Source organism: Artibeus jamaicensis, unplaced genomic scaffold, assembly GCF_021234435.1.
Source record: "Artibeus jamaicensis isolate MK-2021 breed Jamaican fruit bat unplaced genomic scaffold, CSHL_Jam_final contig_464, whole genome shotgun sequence".
Lineage (NCBI taxonomy): Eukaryota > Metazoa > Chordata > Mammalia > Chiroptera > Phyllostomidae > Artibeus > Artibeus jamaicensis.
The window spans coordinates 13,130,203-13,153,162 of record NW_026521842.1 but is presented as its reverse complement, the minus strand read 5'-3'; the positions used below and the strand labels follow the sequence as shown (position 1 = coordinate 13,153,162).

General features: G+C 43.2%; 1 protein-coding gene and 1 pseudogene across 3 annotated transcripts in view; one reads left to right on the top strand and one right to left on the bottom strand.

Moving 5' to 3' along the window:
* Nucleotides 1–2,150: 2,150 nt before the first annotated feature.
* The window catches only part of LOC119048950 (NADH dehydrogenase [ubiquinone] flavoprotein 2, mitochondrial-like), a 78,493-nt pseudogene continuing 57,683 nt past the window's right edge, over nucleotides 2,151–22,960 (bottom strand).
* Nucleotides 4,960–22,960, top strand: part of ZFP1 (ZFP1 zinc finger protein) — a 66,720-nt gene continuing 48,719 nt past the window's right edge. The window contains exons 1-2 of one of the 3 annotated variants that reach the window (XM_053666636.1): nucleotides 4,960–5,215; nucleotides 14,477–14,533. In XM_053666636.1, the coding sequence (XP_053522611.1) occupies nucleotides 5,068–5,215; nucleotides 14,477–14,533 (205 nt within the window). In that variant the 5' untranslated portion in view covers nucleotides 4,960–5,067. Of the gene's footprint in view, nucleotides 5,216–14,476; nucleotides 14,534–22,960 lie in introns of those variants that run through there. The other 2 variants (XM_053666638.1, XM_053666637.1) reach the window with 2 other exon arrangements.

The following is a 22,960-nucleotide window of genomic DNA, read 5'->3' as shown; positions in this document are numbered from 1 at the left end:
GATGTTAACCTGGATTGCTTAGGTTAGATGGTGTCTGTGGGGTCTCTGTCCTGTCAAGTTGCTCTTTTTCTCTTTGAATTTAATTAATATACTGAGGGAGATTCTTTAAGACTTTGAGGCTCTGGCCAAAGAAAAATCACCCAGTCAGCCTCAGTTGAAGAGGTGGGGAAGTAGATTGCACCTTCTGATAAGAAAACCTGCAAAGTCATGTTGCAAGGGGTGTGGACACAGGTGGGCTGTTCACTGGGGCCACTTCTCTTTCATAATGACCTCCAAATCACACCGAGATACTGAGTTCTCCTGAGACAGGAATAGCTTCCTTCATGCTGTTTGGCAAACATGGCCAACAGCTGGCCCAAAAGACATGACTGTGCATAACGGAGAGGATAACTCCACCTCAGAGTTCTTCACTATTGCTTTTCTAGAAAAACAAAACAAAATAAAATACAAAACGGTTTCCCATGGTATGAAAAAGTTTTCCCCCACAGTTAATTTATGTCAAAAATAAGGGAAAAGAGAACATGAGAGACTCACTTTTCTCCATATCAGGAGAATGTTTGCAGGCTTCCTACTTTGTAATGTTGCCATGAGAAAAATAGATTGGAGGCCACTTCCTAGAGCCTCAGGTGAGGAGGGGAAAGCCGTCATTCGGTGCCATGCTTTCCCATCATCTCAGGTACAACAGAGGGAGGCAGATCAGAGGGAGTGGTGTTATCTGACTTTGGAAATAATCCAAAGAAAGGAACATCTGCCAGGAGAGATCTGATTAGGGATCCTAATGTCTGATCAAGGAAGGAGCCTTGGCTCAAATGCACGTGCTCAGTAAAGACTTCTCTATCCGCTCTATTCAAATCTGCACCTCCACCCGTCGCCACCTCGCTGCCAGCACCCTTGATATGAACTCCTTAGTGGTGGATGTCACCTGACATGCTGTAAGTCTGCCTCACTTAGTGCTTATTGCCTGGTCTCCCAATTAGAATGCGTGCTCACAGCTGCGCCCTAGTATAGTGCCTGCCACCTAGAAAATGCTTGACAAATCTTGATTGCCCGAATGCTGAATAAAAGAGTAGGAAATAGCCCTGGCCAGTAGCTCAGTTGGTTAGAGCATCATCACGATATCCCAAGGTTGTGGGTTAGAGCCCCGGTCAGGGCACATATAAGAATCAACTAATGAATGCATGAATAAGTGGAACAACAAATTGATATTTCCCTCTCTCTTTTTCTCTCTCCCCCCACTCCTCTGTCTCTCTAGAATCAATAAATAAAAATTAACAAAATTTAAAAAAGAGTGTGAAATAAAGAGGGAAAGGGGAGAAACTGGAACCCACCACTCATTTTAAGACCTGGCAAGGAGTGGGGTATCACTGCTAACATTTGGCCAAACTTCTTAACCTTTGCCCTTCTAACGATCAGAGTCTAGATGAAGAAACCGAGAAATTCACAATTAAAATGTAAGATTATCAGGAAAATCTGCCCTGGTTGGTGTGGCTCAGTGGATTGAGTGCTGGCCTGTGAACCAAAGGGTCGCCGTTTTGATTCCCAGTCAGGGCACATGCCTGGGTTGCAGGCCAGGTCCCCAGTGGGGGCCACGTGAGAGGCAACCACACATTGATGTTTCCTTCTCTCTTTCTCCCTCCCACCCCCTCTATAAAATAAATAAATAAAATATTTTTTAAAAAGATTATCAGGAAAGTTTACCATTTTTAAGTGTGCAGTTCAGTGGCATTAAAGGCATTAGCACTGCTGTGTAGCTGTCAGCACTGTCTCTCTTCAGAACTTCGTCATCATTCCAGACAGAACTTTTCATCATCCCAGGCCTCCCTCCCTCCAGTCCCTGGTGTCTCTGTTCTACTATCTCTTTCTATGAACTTACTGTACGTGGAATCAGACAATATTTGTTCTTTTGTGTCTTGCTTATTTCACAAGGTTCATGCATGCTGTAACATGCACCAGAACTTCATTCTTTTTTGGCTGAGTTATATACATCACATTCATCTATCCATTCTTCTGTTGGTGGACACTTGGATTGTTTCCATCCACCTTTTGGCTATTGTGAATAATGTTACGAACACTGGTGTACACGTACCCCCTTTTTTAGATAAGAGAGTCATATTTATTTCTCCAGTGCCATATTTACAATTGAATATAAACTAAAGGCCTATTTGCACGTTGACACCAGGTCCTTAGTGTGGTTCAGTCAAAGAGGTGAGACCCTCAGCTGGCTCAGCACAGAAGTATCCACTCTTTGGCCCAGGTTTTGTAATTGTATCAGCCTTGAGCTCCTCAGTAATTTCTCCAATATCCCTGGGCTTCAGGTCCTCATAGTAGTTGTCATTTATTTGAACCGTTGGTGCATTTACACCAGTCCCTAAACATTGCACCTCTGTAAGAGTGAAAAGTTTGTCAGGTATAGGCTCCCCAACCTTTATTCCAAGATGCTTCTGAATGGCCTGCAGGATGCTGTCAGAGTTTTGAAGCATGCAAGGTTGAGTGGTACAGACCTGAAGGCAGCACTTTCCTACTGGCTTTGGATTGATTATACATTGCATAAAAAGTCGCTACTTCATATACTCTCTTTGGAGGCACTCATAAAACTCCTGCAACCTGGCTCATAGCTGAAATGGGCAGCCATCCATTCGGCCTTTTGGATTAACCAGGACGAGAAGCACAGCTGCTGCTTTATGCCTTCGGGATACCTTCTGCAGAGTTTTTTACAGTCACCTCCATCCTCTTCTAGTTTCCTGGTGTGAAATCAAAGGGAGTATCTGAGTTATTCCCAAGAGTATCTCTGTGCACAAGAAGGGCTCCTCCAGCTCCATTTCGTGCGACTGTCTTGTGCCGATTCCTTGTGTGTCTCCCCATCCCCAGGCGGTGAGGCCAGCCCCGGGGGCCGGAGCCCTGTGGAGAAGAGTACAAGTATGTTTTTGACACTGGATAAATTTTTTTTTGACACTGGATAATTTTTTAATAAGATTTTATGTATTTCTTTTTAAAAATATTTATTTATAGACAGAGGGGAAGGGAGGGAGAAAGAGCAAGAGAAACATCAGTGTCTGGTTGCCTCTCATGTTGTCTCCTGGGAACCTGGCCTGCAACCCAGGCATGTACCCTCACTGGGAATCGAACCAGTGACCCTTTGGTTCACAGGCTGGTACTCATTCCATTGAGCCACACCAGCCAGGGCTATTTATTTCTTTTCAGAGAGAGGAGAAGGGAAAAAGAGACAGAGAGAAACACCACTGTGTGTTTGCCTCTCATACATCCCTTACTGGGGACCTGGCCCTGCAATTCAAGCATGTGCCCTAACTGGGAATTGAACTGGCAACCCTTCGGTTTGCAGGCAGGCACTCAACACAGTGAGCCACACCAGCCAAGGCTGTATATTGTTTTAATTGAAAGCTTGTTGCTACCACTACACACCTATTAGAATGGCCAAAATCCACAACGTTGACACCACCAAATGCTGACAAGGATGTGAAGCAACAGAAACATTCATTGCTGGGGGGAAGGCAGAATGGTATGGACACTTTGGAAGACGGTTTGGTGTTTTGTTTTGTTTCTAAGCAAAACTAAACATATTCTTATTGCATAATCTAACAATCATGATTTTGGTATTTACCCAAATGAGTAACTTATTTTATGTCCACACAAAACCCTGTCCGTGGATGCGTATAGCAGCTTTATACATAGTTGTCAAAACTTGAAAGTATCCCTGGCTGGTGTAGCTCAGTGGATTGAGCGTGGGCCCTCGAACCAAAGGATTAAGGTTCAATTCTCAATCAGGGCACATGCCTGGGTTGCAGGCGAGTTCTCAGTGGGGGACACATGAGAGGGAACCATACGTTGGTATTTCTCTCCCTCTCTCCTTCCCTTCCCCTCTAAAGATAAATAAATTTTAAAAAATTAAAGAAAAAACTTGAAAGTAACCAAGCTGTCTGACAGGTGAATGAATAAACTGTGGTACATCTGGACAATGGGATTTTTTGTGTGTGTACAAGAGATACATCACTCAGTTGCCTCTCACATTCCCCCAACTGGGGACCTGGCCAGCAACCCAGGCATGTGCCTTGACTGGGAATCAAACCAGTTTCAGTTTGCAGGCCAGCACTCAATCCACTTAGCCACACCAGTCAGGGTGGGATATTTTTCAGTGCTACAAAGAAATGAGCCCTGAAAAAGACATGGAGAAGCCTTAAATGCACATTACTAAGTGAAAGAAACCAATCTGAAAAGACTACATATGGTATGATTCCAACTATTTTATATTCTGGAAAAGGCAAAAACTGTGAAGAAAATAAACTGATCAGTGGTTGCCAGGGGCTCAGGGAAAGGAGGGAGGAAAGAATAGATGGAGCATAGGGGATTTTTAGGGTAGCGAAACTATTCTGTACTACATTATAGTGATGGATACATGTCATTACATTATTTGTCAAAGTCCATAGAATGTACAATGCCAAGAGTGAACCCTAATGTAGACTACAGACTTTGGGTGATGTGCCAGTATACATTTAATTGTAGCAAATGTGCCACTTCAGCAGGGGATGGTCATAGTGGAGGACGCTCTACATAGGTGGGGTCAGGTGGGATACCTGAACTCTCCGTACCTTCTCAAATTTGACTGTGAACCTAAACTGCTCTAAAAAAGAAAAAGAAAAAAAGCTAGTTGCAGCACATGATACGTTTATGGCCAATTTTATTTTTAAGGGTGTGAATTTAACACAGTTATCTTTGAAAAGTGAGATTATGGGTATTTGCTTTCCTTTGTTTTATATATATAGTCTATTTCAAATACAGATATCATAGATTACCTGTGTAATCTTTAAAAGACGGGTTTTTGTATTGGGGGGAGATGGTGATTGGAAATTAGACACTGATCTGGGGGAAATGGATACTCTTAGTCAAAGGAATATCGTGGCCAGGGCTCAGCTGAACGGATAAACAAGGCGAAGACTTTCCTGAGAATGCCCACAGCATGGCCCCACAGGCTTATGGGAAATGTAGTCTCAAAGACCTGATGGCCCACTCCTCGAAGGACCCTGGGACAGCAAGCAGTCCCTACATCTGCGCATGTGCACGGCTGCGAGCGCGCCGGTGGCCGCCCTTCCCCCACCGCTACCCGTGAGTGGGTCACTGGGCCCCGGTTTTCGGGCTTCTTCGCTGTCCCGCGCTGCGACAGTGCCTGACACTGAGGCACGAATAGAGACTGCCCTTCTAGGTATGAGGGGCCGCTGCTAGGCAACTCCGCGGGGCCCGGGGGCAGAGGGGAAGGAGATGCAGGATGGGCTCGTGCCCGCGCAGGGTGGGATCCCAAACTTCGGCGACTCATTGGAGGCAGTGACCCTCGGGGCTGTATCGAGGGGCCGTCGGCGCTCTTCGCGGCGTAGGGTTGGCGGGGCCCGCCAGGCCGGACGTGCGAGGGCGGGGACGGCGGAGGGGTCGGGCGTCTGCGAGTCTCGCCTTCCTCTCTTTGTCCGGAGAAGTGCCTCCGACCTACGGCGAGGGTCTGGCAGTGCTGGAGGGAGTCCGGAAGTCCGTCGGAGAGCGCGCCTGGCTAGGCCGGGCTAGTGTGGAGCGAGGCCAGGGGCGGGGCCGGACACACCTGGCTGCACTCAGCGCCGCGTGCGTGCGGCGTCCCCGAGCCACGCTGGGTGGAGGGAGACTTGAAAGGCCCAGCCAAGTTTTCGATGCACGCAACGTCTGGAGTGAATAAGTTCCGACCTCCTCGCTAGATCCTTTTATGTTAAGTGTTCACCTAATCCTCGCACCTACCTTGCGGGCTTCGCTAGTATAGCAGTTTCAAGAGAAGGAAAACCGATGGTCACAGAGGTGAAGTGATTTGCCCAGGTCACGCAGTCAGCTGGTACTTTATGTTTTGTGAGTGGCAAACCTTTTTTCATTTGCCTTTTGAAGGTTCTCACTGATAGTTTTTGCCATGCAGGCATTTTGAATTTCTCCAGTTGAGTTTACTGCTCTTCTCTTTTGTGGCACTCAAAGCCTTCACCACTTTGAGATTATATCGGTTGACCAAAAAGTTCGTTTAGTTTTTTTCCTTAAGATGGCTCTAGTAGTGCTTAGGTGTCTTGAACTTTATTTTAAACAATATTGTTAGATTGTATTTTGACAGCTGACATATCAGCGTGCATTAAAAAAACATAAAAATTGGTGAATTTTTGTGCAGCCATTTTAATACTGAAGATGGAAGAAGATATGCAGCATTTTCAGTGTATTGTGCTGTATTATTTCAAGAAAGTTAAAAGGCTCAACTGAAATGCAGAAAATTTGAGCAGTGCATTGAGAAGGTGCTGTGACTAGTCCAACGTGTCAAAGGTGTCTTGCAGAGTTTCTTGGTACTATTGACATTTTGGGCAAATAATTCTTTGCTTTGGAGCTGCCTAATGCATTGGAAGATGTTTAGCAGCACCCCGGGCCTCTGTGCACTAGAAGGCAATAGCAGGAGATAGCCAACGTGCTAAAAATATCCAGATCAGTAAAGTTGTTGGTGAAAATGAAAACTCTGTTCTATTTTATCAAAAAAAACTAAATGGACTTTTTAGCCAACCCGATACAAGTTTTCTGATGAGTCCCAGTGGTACTTCAGAATCTTTTTTTTAAAAACTATCTGATATTCTTTCTGTGATCCAGTTAATGGATACATTTGCTGATACTCTTACTGTGATCCCAGTAATGGTTACATTAAATTAGGGGAATGTACACCCTTATGATGTTGGGCCTTACTATAGGCCTTCCCATTTGTTCATGTCCTCTTTTGTTCTGCTCCCCACCAGCAGTATTTTATCATCTTCATAAAGGAATTTCATTTTCCTTAATTTCATTCTTATATAGTATTTTACTGCTATTGAAGATGGAATTTTTCCATTATTTTATCTTTTTTCTTTTGTGTTTGAGATCTCCTATTTTTCAATTTTGTATATTTGAGATTTGCCTTTTTCCTCTTAATTAGTGTAGCTAATGGTTATCTATGTTGTTACAAAATAACTTTAAAATGTCTGTAGTGTCTGTAATGTCTCCTTGATCATTCTTGATATTTGTTATTTGTGTTCTTTTTTTTTTCCTGCGGCAAGTTTGGCTACAGGCTTGTTGATATTAATCTTTTTACATAACCAGCTTTTGGTTTCACTGAATTTCTCTGTATTGATTTTTTGTTTTCAGTGTCATTAAGTTTTGCTCTTACCTTTATTATTTCCTTCCTTATACTTGCTTTGTGTTTAATTTATTTCCATTACTTATTTGTAATTCTGTTGTTTAATTTCCAGAGGAAATTGAGGACTTTGAGGAAATTTGAGGATTTTCTAGATCTTTCTGTTATTGATTTCTACTTTAATTCTGCTTTCCAAAGAATATGATCTCAAATTTCAGTTCTTTAAAACTTACTGGCATTCGTTTTATGGTGAAAATACGATTTATTTCAGTGAATGTTTCCTCTGTACTTTAATGACTGTTGTGCTGCTGGTGGGTCATTCTTCTGGAAATACTAAATGGGTCAGGGCAGTCGATACTGTGCTTCAATTGTTTCGTATCCTTTGTGGGTTTCTTTTTTTTTAATTTTTTTATTGATTATGCTGTTACAGTTGTTCTATTCCCCCCTCCATTCCCCTCCACCCTACCCCCCCATCCCCACCATTACCCCCCCTTTAGTTTATGACCATGTGTCTCAAGTTCTTTAGATTCTGTATTTCCCATGCTAATCTTGCCCCCCCCATCTATTTTCTATCTACTGTCTATGCTACTTATTTTCTGTACCTTCTCCCCCCTTCTCCTCCTCCCTCTCCCCTGTTGCTAACCCTCCTTGAGATCTTCATTTCTATGTTTCCACTCCTGCTCTAGCTGACCTTTTAGTTTGCTTTTGTTTTAGGTGTGGTTGTTAATAACTGTGAGTTTGCTGTCCTTTCACTGTTCATGTTTCTTTAACTTCTTTTTCTTAGATAAGTCCCTTTAACATTTCATATAATAAGGGCTTGGTGATGATGAACTCCTTGAATTTGATCTTATCTGAGAAGCACTTTGTCTGTTCTTCCATTCTAAATGAAAGTTTTGCTGGATAGAACAATCTTGGTTGTAGGTCTTTGGTTTTCATGACTTGGAATACCTCTTTCCAGCCCCTTCTTGCCTGTAAGGTCTCTTTTGAGAAATCAGCTGACAGTCGATGGGAACTCCTTTGTAGGTGACTGTCCCCTTATCTCTTGCTGCTTCTAGGATTCTCTTCTTCATTTTAATCTTGGCTAATGTAATGATGATGTGCCTTGGTGTGTTTCTTCTTGGGTCCAACTTCTTCTCTGAGCTTCCTGGATTTCCTGGAAGTCTATTTCCTTTGCCAGATTGGGGAAATTCTCCTTTATTATTTGTGCAAATAAGTTTTCCACTGGTGGCTGTGCCTTTCCCCCTTCTGGTACCCCTATAATTCGGATGTTGGAGCGTTTAAAGATGTCCTGGAGGTTCCTAAGACTCTCATTTCTTTGAATTCTTGCTTCTTGACTCTTTTCTGTTTGGCCATTATTTGCTTTCTTCTGGTCCACTCCATTGATTTGAGTCCCAGTTTCCTTTTCATTGCTATTGGTTTCCTGTGCAATTCCATTCATTTCAATTAGTTTCACCTTCATATATTTGTCTAATTTGTGGGTATAATCAACCAGTTCTGTGAGGATCCTGATGACCAGTGTTTTAAACTGTGTGTCTGAGAGTTTTGCTATTTCTTCATCGCTTAGATTTATAGGCTCTGGGGCTTTGAGATCTTCTTGAGCCATTTTTGGTCTGTTCGTGCCCTTTAAGTGTGAGGAGCGGAGCCCTGGACTCCCAGGTGGCTGGGTTATGAAGCTGTATGTGGAGGCGGGGTCAGAGCAGGGAAATGGCGGCGCCCTCCACTGCCGCTCTCCGCGGGGATCCGCTGGGTCCCGGTCCAATCGCCCACTCCCTCGCTTGTCTATATGCGCGACCACAGTCAACCCGCAGCCCTGCTCCCTTGCTGTTTCCCCGCAGTGGCTCGCTTGGTCGCTCACTAGGTCCCACCCTGCGCCTGGATTCCGCGCACCTGCGTCCCTCTGACCGAGTTTTCCTGTGCAACCCGGCTCCGCCAGTTGCTGGTTTTGCCCCTTACCAGTCAGGCTGAAGAATTTGTTGTTAACAGACTTCCGAAAAGTTCAATTTTCTGTGTTCTGGCTGTGTTTTCTATTGCTAATATTTAGTTGTCTCTAAACTTGGTTGTGTGAGAAGGCACGGTATATCCACCTATGCCTCCATCTTGGCGGAAGTCTCCCTTTGTGGGTTTCTATCTGTTCTGTTACTGAGAAAAGAGTCTTGAAGTCTCCACTATAATTATGGGTTTATCTCTTTTTCTATCATTGCTTCTTGTATTTTGAAGTTCTTTTTGTTATGTATTTTGGATTGTTATGTCTTCCTGGTGACTTGACAACATACACTTTGATGAATTATCACTCTTTATACCTGGTAACATTTCTTATGAAATTTACTCTTCTGGTATTAATATAATACATATAACTCCAGCATTCTTTTGATTAGTGTTTGCAAGGTATATCTTTTTTCATCCCTTTACTTTTGACCAGCTATGTTTTTATGTTAAAACAGTCTGCTTATATACAGCATATAGTTTGGTATTGCTTTTTAAAATCCAAGTTGACAAGCTCTGTCATTAAATTAATATGTTTTTACCAGTTATTAATTAAAATCTACCATCTTGTTAGTTTTTTTCCTATATGTCCCATCTGGCCTTTGTTCCTTTTTTCCCCTTCTCCTGACTACTTTTGAATTTTGTAAGTACTTTTAATGATTCCAACTTTTTTCTCACTGTTGGCTTATCATTTATATGTCTTTTAAAATTTTTTCTGGAGTTGCCCTAGAGTTTATAGTAAACATCTGGAGTTAATCACAGTAGACCTTTACAAATATTATGCTGGCCCTGGCTGGCGTAGCTCAGTGGATTGAGCGTGGGCCTGCGAACCAGAGTATTACGGTTCGATTCCCAGTCAGGGCACATGCCTGGGTTCAGGCCAGTTCCCAGCAGGGGACTCATGAGAGGCAACCACACATTGATGTTTCTCTCCACTCTTTCTCCTTCCCTTCCCCTCTCTCTAAAAATAAATAAATAAAATATTTAAAAAAATATTATGCTGTGTGATGTAAGATCCTTAAAACAGTTTACTTCCAATTTCATTACCTCACTCTTTGTGCTATTATTTATTTTTATTTTTAACCATGTCGGAGGTCTTTATAACTTTTTGTATAGATTCAGATTTCTGTCTGGTATCATATTCCTGCTATCTGAAGAACTTATTTAAGGCCCTGGCTGGTGTAGCTCAGTGGATTGAGCACAGGCCTGCGAACCAGAGGATTGAGGTTCGATTCCCAGTCAGGGCACATGTCTGGGTTGCAGGCCGGTTCCCTGCAGGCCAGTTCCCAGCAGGGGACGCATGAAAGGCAACCATACATTGATGTTTCTCTCCCTCTCTCCTTCCCCTCTAAAGATAGATAAATAAAATAAATAATTTTTAAAAAGAACTTATTTAAATGTTTCTTTTTTTAAAATTACACTTTATTGATATGCTATTACAGTTGTCCTAATTTTACCTCCATTGCCCCTCCCACCCAGCACCCTTACTCACTCAGGCAATCCCCGCACCTTTGTTCGTGTCCATGGGTCATGAGTATAAGTTCTTGTTCTTTGGCTCCCCATGGCTATTCTGTAACTACCTATTTGTACTTCTTCATCCCCTCACCTCTGTACTCACTCCTCCACAGCCCCTCCCATCTGGCAGCCATCAAAACATTGACTGTATCCATGTGAGTCTGTCTCTGTTCTTCTTGTTTGCTTTGTTTTTTAGATTCAGTTGTTGATACATGTATTTGTTGCCGGTTTTTTTTTAAATATTTTATTATTTATTTATCTTTAAAGGGGAAGGGGGGGAAGGAGAGAGGGAGAGAAACATCTGTATGGTTGCCTTTTGTGTTCAGTTTTATTGTTCTTAGTTTTTATCTTTTTCTTAAATGAGTCCCTTTAACATTTCATATAATAATGGTTTGATGATGATGAATGGTTTGTTTTTTGTCTGGGAAGCTCTTTATCTGCCCTTCAATTCTAAATGATATCTTTGCTGGATCGAGTAATCTTGGCTGTAGGTCTTTGCTTTTCATGACTTTGAATATTTCTTGCCAATCCCTTCTAGCCTGCAAAATTTCTTTTGAGAAATCAGCCAACAGACTTATGGGAACTCTACTGTAAGTAACTAACTTCTTTTTTCTCGCTGTTAAAAGTCTCTGTTTGTTTAACCTTTGGCATTTTAATTATGATGTGTCTTAGAGTAGGTGTCTTTGTATCCAGCTTGGGGACTCTGCTTCCTGGACTTGCATGTCTATTTCCTTTACCAAATTAGGTAAGTGTTCTATTATTTTTTTCAAATAGATTAGCAATTTCTTGCTCTTTCTCATTTTCTTCTATTCCCCCCCCCCCCCCCCGCCATGATGTGAATGTTGGAATGTTTGAAGTTGTCTCAGAGGCTGCTTCTATTATTCTTGGTTTTTTTGGATTATTTTTTCTTCTTGGTATTCTATTTGGTTGTTTTTTGCTTCCTTATGTTCCAAATCATTCATTTGATTCTAGGCTTCATCCACTCTACAATTTACAGTTTCTCTGTAAATTGTTCTTTATTTTAATTAGTGTATCCTTCGTTTCTGACTGGATCTGTTTTATAGTGTTGAGGTCCTCACTAAGTTCCTTGAACTCTGTGGTTTGAACTCTGCAGCTGATAGATTGCTTATCTCCATTTTGTTTAGTTCTTTTTCTGTTTTAATCTGTTCTTTCGTTTGGGTCATGTTTCTTTGTCTCCTCATTTTGGCAGCCTCCCTGTGTTTGTTTCTATGTATTAGGTAGAGTTACTGTGACCCTTGTCTTGGTAGCGTGGCCTAATGTAGTAGGTGTCCTGTAGGGTCCAGTGCCCAGTGTCCCCTATCACCCAAGCTGGGTACTCAAGGTATACATACCCTCTATGTGAGCTGAGTTCACCTCCTCTTGTTGTTGAGCCTTAATTGCTGCTGGCAGGTCACTGGGAGGAATCTCTTCAGTTCAGTCAGCTGCAAGGACTGGCTGTGACCACTGATCACCAGCCTCTGACCCCTGGAGGATCAGCCATACAGGGGCAGGGTGGTGGTGCTCAGACATGGTCTGTAGCTGTCCACTGGGTGCACAGGCTCTGGTGTTTCCCAGGTGGTACAGGCCAAGGTCAGCCCCACATGTGTTCTGCCAGGGGCCACCCTGCATGAACTGTAAAGCAATCTCAGATGGCTGCTACTTGTGCTGGGCTTGGAGATTCCCAGGTGAGGCCAAGCTGTGAATCTATACTAGTTGCTGCTAGTGCTGCTAGTGTTGTTGCTTGTTTGAGAGAATTTAGGAAGCTGTGAAACATGCACCAAGACCATATGGAAAATTCATAGTTAACATTTTGGGTGGGCCCATAAGTTGGGTGGGATGGAGTCTCAGAGGATCTCCAGAGTGGGCCAGTAGTGTTAGCCAGGTTGATGGACATGTCTCAGATTTGGCACCCACCTGCTGGTTCTGTGGCTCTTTGTAGGGAGGGCTCAGAAAAGGGACAATGGCCTCTGCCTGCCCATCTGTCTGGGAGAAAGCTGTCCTCCAGCTCCCACCTTGATACCAGCATTTCCATTCCTTCCTGTATGCCAATGGTGCCTTTCAAGCTGCTACCCTGGTGCTGGAGCTCAGAGGGTGTGAGTCTGAATAAGTTCGTGTGTGGGTTCTTTAAGAGGAACTGCTTGGGACTCCAGAAGTTTCTTCCACCAACTTAATCCCCACTGGTTTTTGCAGCCAGAAGTTATGGGGACTTATCTCCTTGTCAGGGAGGAGATATCTCCCTGGCAAGGAGATAAGTCTCCATAATTGGACTTATCTGTTCAGTTCCTGGCACTGGAACCCTGGGCTGGGGAGCCTGGTGTGGGGCTGGTTCTCCTTGCTCCCAAGATAGCCCTTCTGAATTTTTATCTACTATACATGGGTGGGACCAGCTCGTTCTGCATCTCTGCCCCTCTACCAGTCTGGATGGACGTGGTTTCTTTAATTCCGTAGTTGTTAGACTTCCATTCAGCTGGATTTCTGATAGTTCTGAATGATGGTCCTTCTATAATCTAGTTGTAATTTTGATGTAGTTGTGCGAGGAGGTGAGCTGTGTTTACCAATACTGCCATCTTGACTGGAAGTCCCTTTGAATATTTCTTCAAATATTCAAAGGTAGTACAGGTCTATGGTACTGATTTCTTTTTTTGTTTGAAACGTTTTTATTTTTTATTTTGGAAGATATATTTGCTGGGTATAGAATTCTGGGTTGGTAGGTTTTTTCTTTATTTTTTTCTTCTTTTTCTAAAGCACTTTAAAGATGTCAGTACATTGTCTTCTGACTTGTATATGCATATTTTCTGGTGAGAAGTTGGCTGTGATTGTTTACTCCTCTGTATATAATGTCTGCTTTTCCTCTGGCTGTTTTTAAGACTTTCCTTTGGTCTTCAGTGATTTGACTATGATGTGTCCACATGTATCTTTGTTTTGTTTTGTTTTGCTTTGGGGGGGGTGTTCAGCTTGTTTGGATAAATTGTCTGAACTTATTGAATCTGTGCTTTGATATTCGTTATCTTTGGAAAATTCTTGGCCATTGTGTCTTTAAATATTTCTGTCCCATTTTTTCTCCTTTTTAAAAAATAATTGATCTGGGGGGGGAGAGAGAAATACTGTCTTGTTGCTTCACTTATTTCTCTATTAATTGGTTGCTTCTTGTATGTGCTCTGACCAGGGATTGAACCCACAACCTTGGCATATCTGGACAACACTCCAACCAACTGAGCTACTTGGCTGGGCCCTCCATTTGGGATTCCAGTGGCGTATTTGTTAGGTCATTTGATATTGTGCCATAGCTCTTGGATTCTGTCCTTTTTGTGTGTTTGATTATTTTCCTTCCACTTTCAATTTCTATTTCAGTTCGGGTAATTTTCTTTTGACATATCTTTAGACTTCCTGAAAATTTCCACAGCTTTGTGAGTTTAACAATGAGCCTGTTAAAGGTATTTTTTCAACTATGCTTTTCTTTCTTAACATTTCCATCTGATTTTTTCAAAAGCATCCATCTCTTTTGAAATTCTCTATTTACTCATGTTGTCCATCCTTCCCATTAAAGCCTTTAATGTATAAATCATAGTTGTTTTAAGTTCCCTCTCTGATATTTTCATTAGTTGAGGCTTCTACTGATTGCTTCTTCTCTTGGTAGTGGGAGGCCTTACCCATGCCTTTGCAGGTGTCTCACCATATTGGACTGAAGGTGAAGGCTGCCAGCATGAGCCTTTCTGCTCCTTTTGAAGAGGCAAAGTGACCGTCCCAGGAGGTGTTTTTCCCAGATCTGAGGCAGGTCAGATCTTTAATAACAATACCTTCCTTTTTGCTTTGTTTCAGGTCTGCTTTCATATCTGTGCCTTTACCCAGCAGCTGCAGAAAATGAACAAATACCAGGTGAGTTGTTTATTCCCAGTTTTGTTTTTTCAGTGCATTGAGGAAGTTTATAAGGATCCAGAATATGAAACAAAAGTATAAATGAGTGAAACTCAAGGGAAACACAGTAAATATTATTGATCAATATCAGCAGCTGAAATGCAAACCAGCCTAATTAAGTGCCTTACATTGGTTATGAACACCATTATCTTGGTTGTCTAGCATTAGGTCTCAATATATTTTATGGACCTTCATTTAGTTGGTGTTTTGGATGGCATCTGCAGAAACAACCCAAGTTTAAAAACATTATCAGTTTGTCTGAGGTTACTTCATACAGCATTCTTCAGTGCAAATGTGGGATTTTTGTTGTGTGTATTTTATTTTTCTAATCAGATTAACATGATGCAGAGAACTCAGTAAACATTTGGGTGTGTATTTAAATTCTCCTCTGACTTCTATAAGTAACATTGTTATTACTTTCTTGTGGAGCTTTCCAGAGTTTACTGATACATATTTATAAAATACAAATATAGGTTATTATAAGCTAGCGTATTAATCATACTGTTCTGTTGATATGTGTTTTGTTTCTAATTAATAGCTTCATTTTTTTTTTTACGGTTTTATTTACTTCTAGAGAGAGGGGAAGAGAGGGAGAGAGAGAGGGAGAGAAACATCAGTGTGTGAGGGATACCTCCATCAGATGTCTTTCACTTGCCCCCAACTGGGGATCTGGCCTACAACCCAGGCATGTTCCCTGACTAGGAATTGAACCGGCGACCTTTCATTTCACAGGCTGGTGCTCAGTCCACTGAGCCACACCAGTCAGGAGTTTCTCCTTTTATTAACATCTTACATTAATGTGGTATACCTGTTATAACTTATGAGTCAATATTGATATTTTAACTAAAGTCCATAGATTTTATTAGGATTCACTCTTGGTATTGTACACTCTGTGGGTTTTGACAAATACGTGATGACATGTATCCAGCATTATAATGTCCTACAGAATAGTTTCACTGTAAAAATCCTCTGTGCTCCATCTATTAATTCATCCCTCCCTGTCTCTGAATCCCTGGCAACTACTGCTCTTTTTTTGGATAGCAGTTATTATTTCAATTTTACAAATGGAAACTGAAGCCCAGAGTGGATAAATGTTCACCGAAGATTGCAGAGTAGGAAGTGTGCAGTCTAGCACTTTGAGGTTACAAGGGCCTTTTTCAAACCCAGTTTCTCTTTTGATTTCTTCCAACATCCATATGGGGTAAGGACTGCCTTGTAAAGGTGAGGAAACCGAGTTTTGAGATAAGTTACTTGCCCAGGACCCGGCCTGCAGCGTGTGGCTGGGTAGTGCTGGGCCCTCAGTTGCCAGGCTTACCCATGACCACATGGATCCAGTACCTTACAGCAAACTTCTTTTTCAGCTCCTTGGCATTGGAGTGATTGAGCTTCCTCTCAGATTGTCCTGGGGGGACCTGCATAGTGTCCCATTTCCACCCAAACAGCCTGGCCCCAGCTGGGGGCTCATACACGTACACAGGCAGCACTCGCACGCTTTCCCACTGCTCTTTTTACCGTCTCCATCGTGCTTTTCTAGCGTGTCATGTAGTTCAAATCATACAGTATGTAGTCTTTTCAGATTGGTTTCTTTCACTTAGAAATATGCATTCAAGATTCCTCCATGTCTTTTCATGGCTCCAGGCTCATTTCTTTTTATCACTGAATCATACACATATGCTGTTATATGGATGTACCATAATTTATTTTCCCGTAACCTATTGAAGGGCATCTCGGTTGATTTAAATTTTGGTAATTGTGAATAAAGCTTTCTGTAAACACTGTGTGCAAGGGCTTCCATCTGTTCATCTTCTTGGATGAGGTGTCCATGAAGGTTTTTGGTCCATTTTTTTTAAGACTTTATTTATTTTCGGAGAGGGGAAGGAAGGGAAAAGGAGAGGGAGAGAAACATCGATGTGCGAGAAAAACATTGATTGGTTGCCTCTCCATGCCACCAACCGGGGACCTGGCCTGCAGCCCAAGTATGTGCCCTGACCGGGATTTGAACCCTTGACTTTCCCTTTTTTTTTAAATTTATTTTTTTATTGATTATCCATTACAGTTATTCTATTCCCCCCTTCATTCCCCTCCACCCTACCCCCCATCCCCACCATTACCTCCCCTTTAGTTTATGACCATGTGTCTCAAGTCCTTTAGATTCTATATTTCCCATGCTATTCTTACCCTCCCCCTATCTATTTTCTACCTACTGTCTATGCTACTTATTTTCTGTACCTTCTCCCCCCTTCTCCTCCTCCCACTCCCCTGTTGCTAACCCTCCTTGAGATCTTCATTTCTATGTTTCCACTCCTGATCTAGCTGTCCTTTTAGTTTGCTTTCGTTTTAGGTGTGGTTGTTAATAACTGTGAGTTTGCTGTTCTTTCACTGTTCATGTTTTTTTAACTTCTTTTTCTTAGGTAAGTCCTTTTAACATTTCATATAATAAGGGCTTGGTGATGATGAACTCCTTGAATTTGATCTTATCTGAGAAGCACTTTGTCTGTCCTTCCATTCCAAATGAAAGTTTTGCTGGATAGAGCAGTCTTGGTTGTAAGTCTTTAGATTTCATGACTTGGAATACCTCTTTCCAGCCCCTTCTTGCCTGTAATGTCTCTTTTGAGAAATCCGCTGACAGTCTGATGGGGACTCCTTTGTAGGTGACTGTCCCCTTAGCTCTTGCTGCTTCTAGGATTCTCTTCTTCATTTTAATCTTGGCTAATGTAATGATGATGTGCCTTGGTGTGTTTCTTCTTGGATCCAACTTCTTTGGGACTCTCTGAGCTTCCTGGATTTCCTGGAAGTCTATTTCCTTTGCCAGATTGGGGAAATTCTCCTTTATTATTTGTGCAAATAAGTTTTCCACTGGTGGCTGTGCCTTTCCCCCTTCTGGTACCCCTATAATTTAGATGTTGGAGCGTTTAAAGATGTCCTGGAGGTTCCTAAGACTCTCTTCATTTCTTTGAATTCTTGCTTCTTGACTCTTTTCTGTTTGGCCATTATTTGCTTTCTTCTGGTCCACTCCATTGATTTGAGTCCCAGTTTCCTTTTCATTGCTATTGGTTTCCTGTGCAATTCCATTCATTTCAATTAGTTTCGCCTTCATATGTTTCTCTAATTTGTGGCTGTAATCAACCAGTTCTGTGAGGATCCTGATGACCAGTGTTTTAAAGTGTGTGTCTGAGAGTTTTGCTATTTCTTCATCGCTTAGATTTATAGGCTCTGGGGCTTTGAGATTCTTGAGCCATTTTTGGTCTGTTCGCACCCGTTAAGTATGAGGAGTGGAGCCTTGGACTCCCAGGTGGCTGGGTTATGACGCTGTATGTGGGGGCGGGGTCAGAGCGGGGAAATGGTGGGCCCCTCTGCTGTTTCTTGCAGCTGGGTAAGGAGCATAGCCCTAGGCGGTTCACCTGGGCCGGGCCACTCAGAGTCGCTGGGTTATGACGCTGTATGTGGAGGCGGGGTCAGAGCAGGGAAATGGCAGCGCCCTCCACTGCCGCTCTCCCCGGGGATCCGCTGGGTCCCGTCCAATCACCCACTCCCTCACTTGTCTATCTGCGCACGAATGGGAGACCACAGTCAACCCGCAGCCCTGCTCCCTCGCTGTTTCCCCGAGGTTGCTTGCTGAGTTGCCCACTAGGTCCAACTCTGCACCTGGATTCTGCACCTGCGTCCCTCTGACCGAGTTTTCCTGTGCTATCCGGCTCCGCCAGTTGCTGGTTTCGCCCCTTACCAGTCAGGCTGAAGAATTTGTTGGTAACAGACTTCCGAAAAGTTCAATTTTCTGTGTTCTGGCTGTGTTTTCTGTTGCTAATATTTAGTTGTCTCTAAACTTGGTTGTGTGAGAAAGCACGGCTTCTCTACCTATGCCTCCATCTTGTGGAAGGACCTTTTGCTTTTTGAGAGGATGCCCAATCCACTGAACCTTCCAGTCAGGGCTTTGGCCCATTTTTAAATCAGGTTGGTTATTTTCTTATTGTTGAATTTTATGTATTTGGGATTCTAGTTCTTTATCAAGTATATGTTTTCCAAAGATTTTTTTCCCATCTGTGGTTTGTCTTTTCATATTTTTTGTTTATGTATGTTTTTACCATTCAGTGACATCTTTAAAGTCTTCCCATACAAGAATATAATTCCTGCCCTGGCTGGTGTAGCTCAGTGGATTGAGCACGGGCCTGCGAACCAGACAATCGCGGTTCGATTCCCGGTCAGGGCACATTCCTGGGTTGCAGGCCAGTTCCCTGCAGGCTGATTCCCAGCAGGGGATGCACGAAAGGCAACCATACATTGATGTTTCTCTCCCTCTCTCCTTCCCTTTCCCTCTAAAAGATAAATAAATAAAATTAAAAAAAAAAAAAAAGAAGATGATTTGACTTTGGGTGGTGGGCATACAATGCAATATACAGATCATGGATCATAGAAATATACACTTGAAATCTATATGACCCTATTAATCAATGTCACTCCAATAAATTTAATATAAAATAAAGTCAATTCGAATAAAAAAAAAGAATATAATTCCTAATTTTTTATTGTATAATGTAACATATATACAGTATTATAATACTCTTTGCATGTATTATAACAATGTGTATAATAAATGGGTATACATAAAAGAATTAATGAGAGAGGGAAGGGAGGGAGAAAGAGGGAGAAGAACCTCAATGTGCACCTCCAGTGAGATCACCTCCACTGGGATGTGGTCCACAACGCAAGCCTGTGCCCTGACTGGGAATCAAACTGCTGACCTTTTAGTTCGTAGGACAGTGCCTAGTGAGCCATACCAATGGGTACCTGACTGGTACTTTATTATTTCTATATCCTTTTTTATGTTTTCTATCTCTTTTCAAGTTCTTACCAAGTTTATCTATTCTTCCCCTAAGTTCATTAAGTATCCTTTTTTTAAAGGTTTTATTTATTTTTAGAGAGAGGAGAAAGGAGGGAGAGAAACATTGATGTGTGGTTGACTCTAGAGTGCTCCCCACCAGGGACTTGGCCTGTAACCCAGGCATGTGCCCTGACCAGGAATTAAACCAGCGACCCTTTGGTTCTCAAGCCAGCACTCAGTCCACTGAGCCACACCAGCCAGGGAACATTGAGCATCCTTATAACCAGTGTTGTGAATGCTGTATCTGGTAGAGTGCTTGTCTCCATTTTGTTTAGTTCTTATCTCTAGAGTTTTGTTCTTTTCTTTCATTTGGGCTGTGTTTCTCTAGTTCCTTATTTTTGCTGACTCCCTATGTGTGTTTCTGTGAATTAGGTAGGTCTGCTAGTTCTCTCGCTCTTGACAGAGTGACCTTAAGTAGAAGTTGTCCTGTGGGGCCCAGTGGTCTAGTCTTTCTGGTCACCTGAGCAAGGTGTTCCATGGTTGCTGTCCCCTGAGTGAGCTGTGTGTGCCCTCCTGTTGTAGTTGAGGCAGTGTTGCTGTTGGCATGTCAGTGGGTGGGGGTGACCTTCAGGCTGACCAGCAGTGAGGCCTGGCGGTGACTACAGTGGACAAGCTGTTGTCTGGGGGCTGACCCCGTGGAGAAGGAATCACTTTAACGTGGCTCTGGTGCCAGTCAGGTTTACCCTTCAGGTGTCTCCTTTGTGTGGCTGGATGAGTGGTGCTCTGGTGTGGTCTGAAGCCAGCCACTGGGCATAGTGGTTCTGCAGCCTCTTGGGAGGTGCTCTGGAGCAGAACGAGTTCAGCCACCACTTTCGCCAAGCTTGGGGCCTCTTGCTAGGAGCTACAAAGTGATCTGTAGTTGGTTGCCACTTGTTCTTGGTTTGGAGGCACTTGGGAGAGTCTACAGTGCGAACTGAGGCCAGCACCAGGATGTGGGCTGATGCCAGCTGCCCACATGTGCTGGGCTTGTGATCACTGAATTGGTTATGTTCCAGGCCAAGACTGGCTGCCACTTATGCCAGGCTTGGATCCACCTGATGGGGGCTACAGTGCAAGCTGAGACTGGCCACTACTTGTGCTGCACTTGGGGCCACTTACCAAGAGCTGCAAGGCATAGCAAGGCTGGTTGCTGCTCATTTGGGGTTTGTGGACTTTAGAGAGATTTGGGGAAAGTTCACAGCATGAACCAAGGCAAGTTGTTTACATTGTAAAGGATCCGCTTGGAAGAAGCTTGGGCCTGATGAGCCTGTTGAGTGGGGCGGGGTCTTAGTGAATCACCAGGGCAGGGTGAACATGTTAGCCAGGGTAATGGAGAGCACAGCTTTGGCGTCTGCCTGCACTGAGCCAGCTGGGTGGGAAGAGAGTTCAGCAAAGGAGCAGTGATGCTTGCCAGCACTTTCATCACCAAAGAGAGTTGCCCCAACCCCCACCCCCTAGCCCTCATCTTGAAGTTAGTCAACACTCCTCCTCCCGTGTCCCTGGGTCTTTGTGTGCTGCTGCTCCTGCACTGGAGCTTATGCTGAGGTTGTGAGCCATTGAGTCTCTGCACAGGCCCTTAGGACCTGCAGGGCCTCAGTCCCTAGCTGCCTTTTGTCTTTCTGAGATGTAATCCCTGCTATTTTTCACAGCCAGAGGTTACGGGAACTCTCCTGCCAGCATTGATGCCCTGGGATGGGGAGCCATTGTGCTACTGGGACCCCTTGCTCCTTGGGGGGACCTCAACAGCAGAAGTAACTCTCCTGATTCTTATTTACCACATTGCTATCTTGGGATCTGTCTGTCCCAAGTCTCTGCCCCCTACCAGTCTCCACATTGCTGTTGGAGATCTTTTTAAAAAAGATTTTATTCATTTATTTTTAGAGGGGGTAGGGAAGGAGAAAGAGAAGAAAAACATCAGTGTGTGGTTGCCTCTCACACACCCCTCACTGGGGCCTGGCCTACAACCCTGGCATGTGCCCTGACTGGGAATTGAATCAGTGACCCTTTGCTTCTCAGGCCCATGCTTAATCCACTGTGTTACACCAGCCAGGGCCGCATTGCTGTTTCTTTATATCCTTAGTTACAGGGATTTTGATGTGACTGGAGGAGGAGGCAAGCACAGCAGGTACCTACTCTGCCATCTTGACCAGTAGTCTCATTGTCCATTATCTCTTTTTATGATACATTCTCTGATTGAACCCTCCTACTAGGTGACTAGGATCTTTATATTTATGTTAATTATTCTTTTGCATTTCTGAAAGATTTTACCACTTATGTGTGTATCTCTAATCCATATAAAATTCAGTTTTGAAAAACTATAGCTGGAATTTATATTGCCTTGTTTTGCATAATTTTCCATCTGATTGGTGGAAGGTTTTGTTGTTTTTGTTCTAGACATGAAAGATTTAAAACATGTCCTTTCATGAATCTGTGTTCCCTTTGTCAAGATTTAGGGTTTTTGTTATTGTTTTAAATTACATTAGCCAGTGTCAGCTAGAGAAAGGTGAAGTCACTCATGGACTTCCAGTGATGGTGTGAACTGCTGGTCTTACTGCAGACCCAGGCGCGTAGCAGACTTATCAAGCACGCGCAAATGTAGTTGTATCTAGAAATGCTGCTGGTGTTGGACAAAAGCTTCTAGGAGAAGGTGAGCTGAATAGAGTCTCTGGGTTTACAAAAATCCCATTTGGAAAAGTCACTGGCAAGGTCATGAGGAACATAGGAAAACATAAGGTTGGGCCATCTGGCAGGGTCGAAGTGTGGGTTAGGTCTGGCAGGAATATAGTTAGAGTGAGTGGGCTGCTCTTTATTTTCTGCTTCTTAAGTCACCAGTCAACTGCCAGCTTACTTCTGTGAGGTGAAATGGATATCCTCATTTGATCTAAGGCAGCCTGGTGTGCAGGGGAGAGCTAGATGCCATCAGCACTCAGTCAGGATAAGCCAAACCAAGTACAGGTAGGAGTTTGGGCCAGGCTTACCCAGGCATCCTGAAGAGGTGGCACCAGAGGTTGTGGGCATCTTGTTGACGCCGGCACTCAAAATGCCTTCTTCTCGAACTGCGCTGTTGCCGTCTGCACAGTGAGCAGCTTGGCATCACTGGAGAATCGCTGCCTGCCGTCCTGCAGTCTCCTTCAAACCCTCTTAGGGGTTTCCCGCGGCTCCTTTCCATGTCTTGTATTTCGGATTGCTGCTGTTTTACTGGAGTACATTGTCAGTAGTATTTTGAGAAAGGGCATGTGAGGAATACGTTTTTTGGCCTTTGTGTTTCTGAAAATGTCTTCGTTCTGTTCTGAAACTTGACTGACAGTGTGAATGAAGATTTGTCCATTCCTTGCTTTAGTTCTGTCATTTTTAGTCATATGTAATTTGAAGCTATGTTATTGAGCACATACACATTTTTTAGTGTATGCATGTTTACAAATGTTCTATCTTCCTGATGAATTCACCCTTCTGTCATTTTGGAATGTCATTCTTTTTTTTTTTTGGATGATTTTTTTTTATTGATTATGCTGTTACAGTTGTTCTATTCC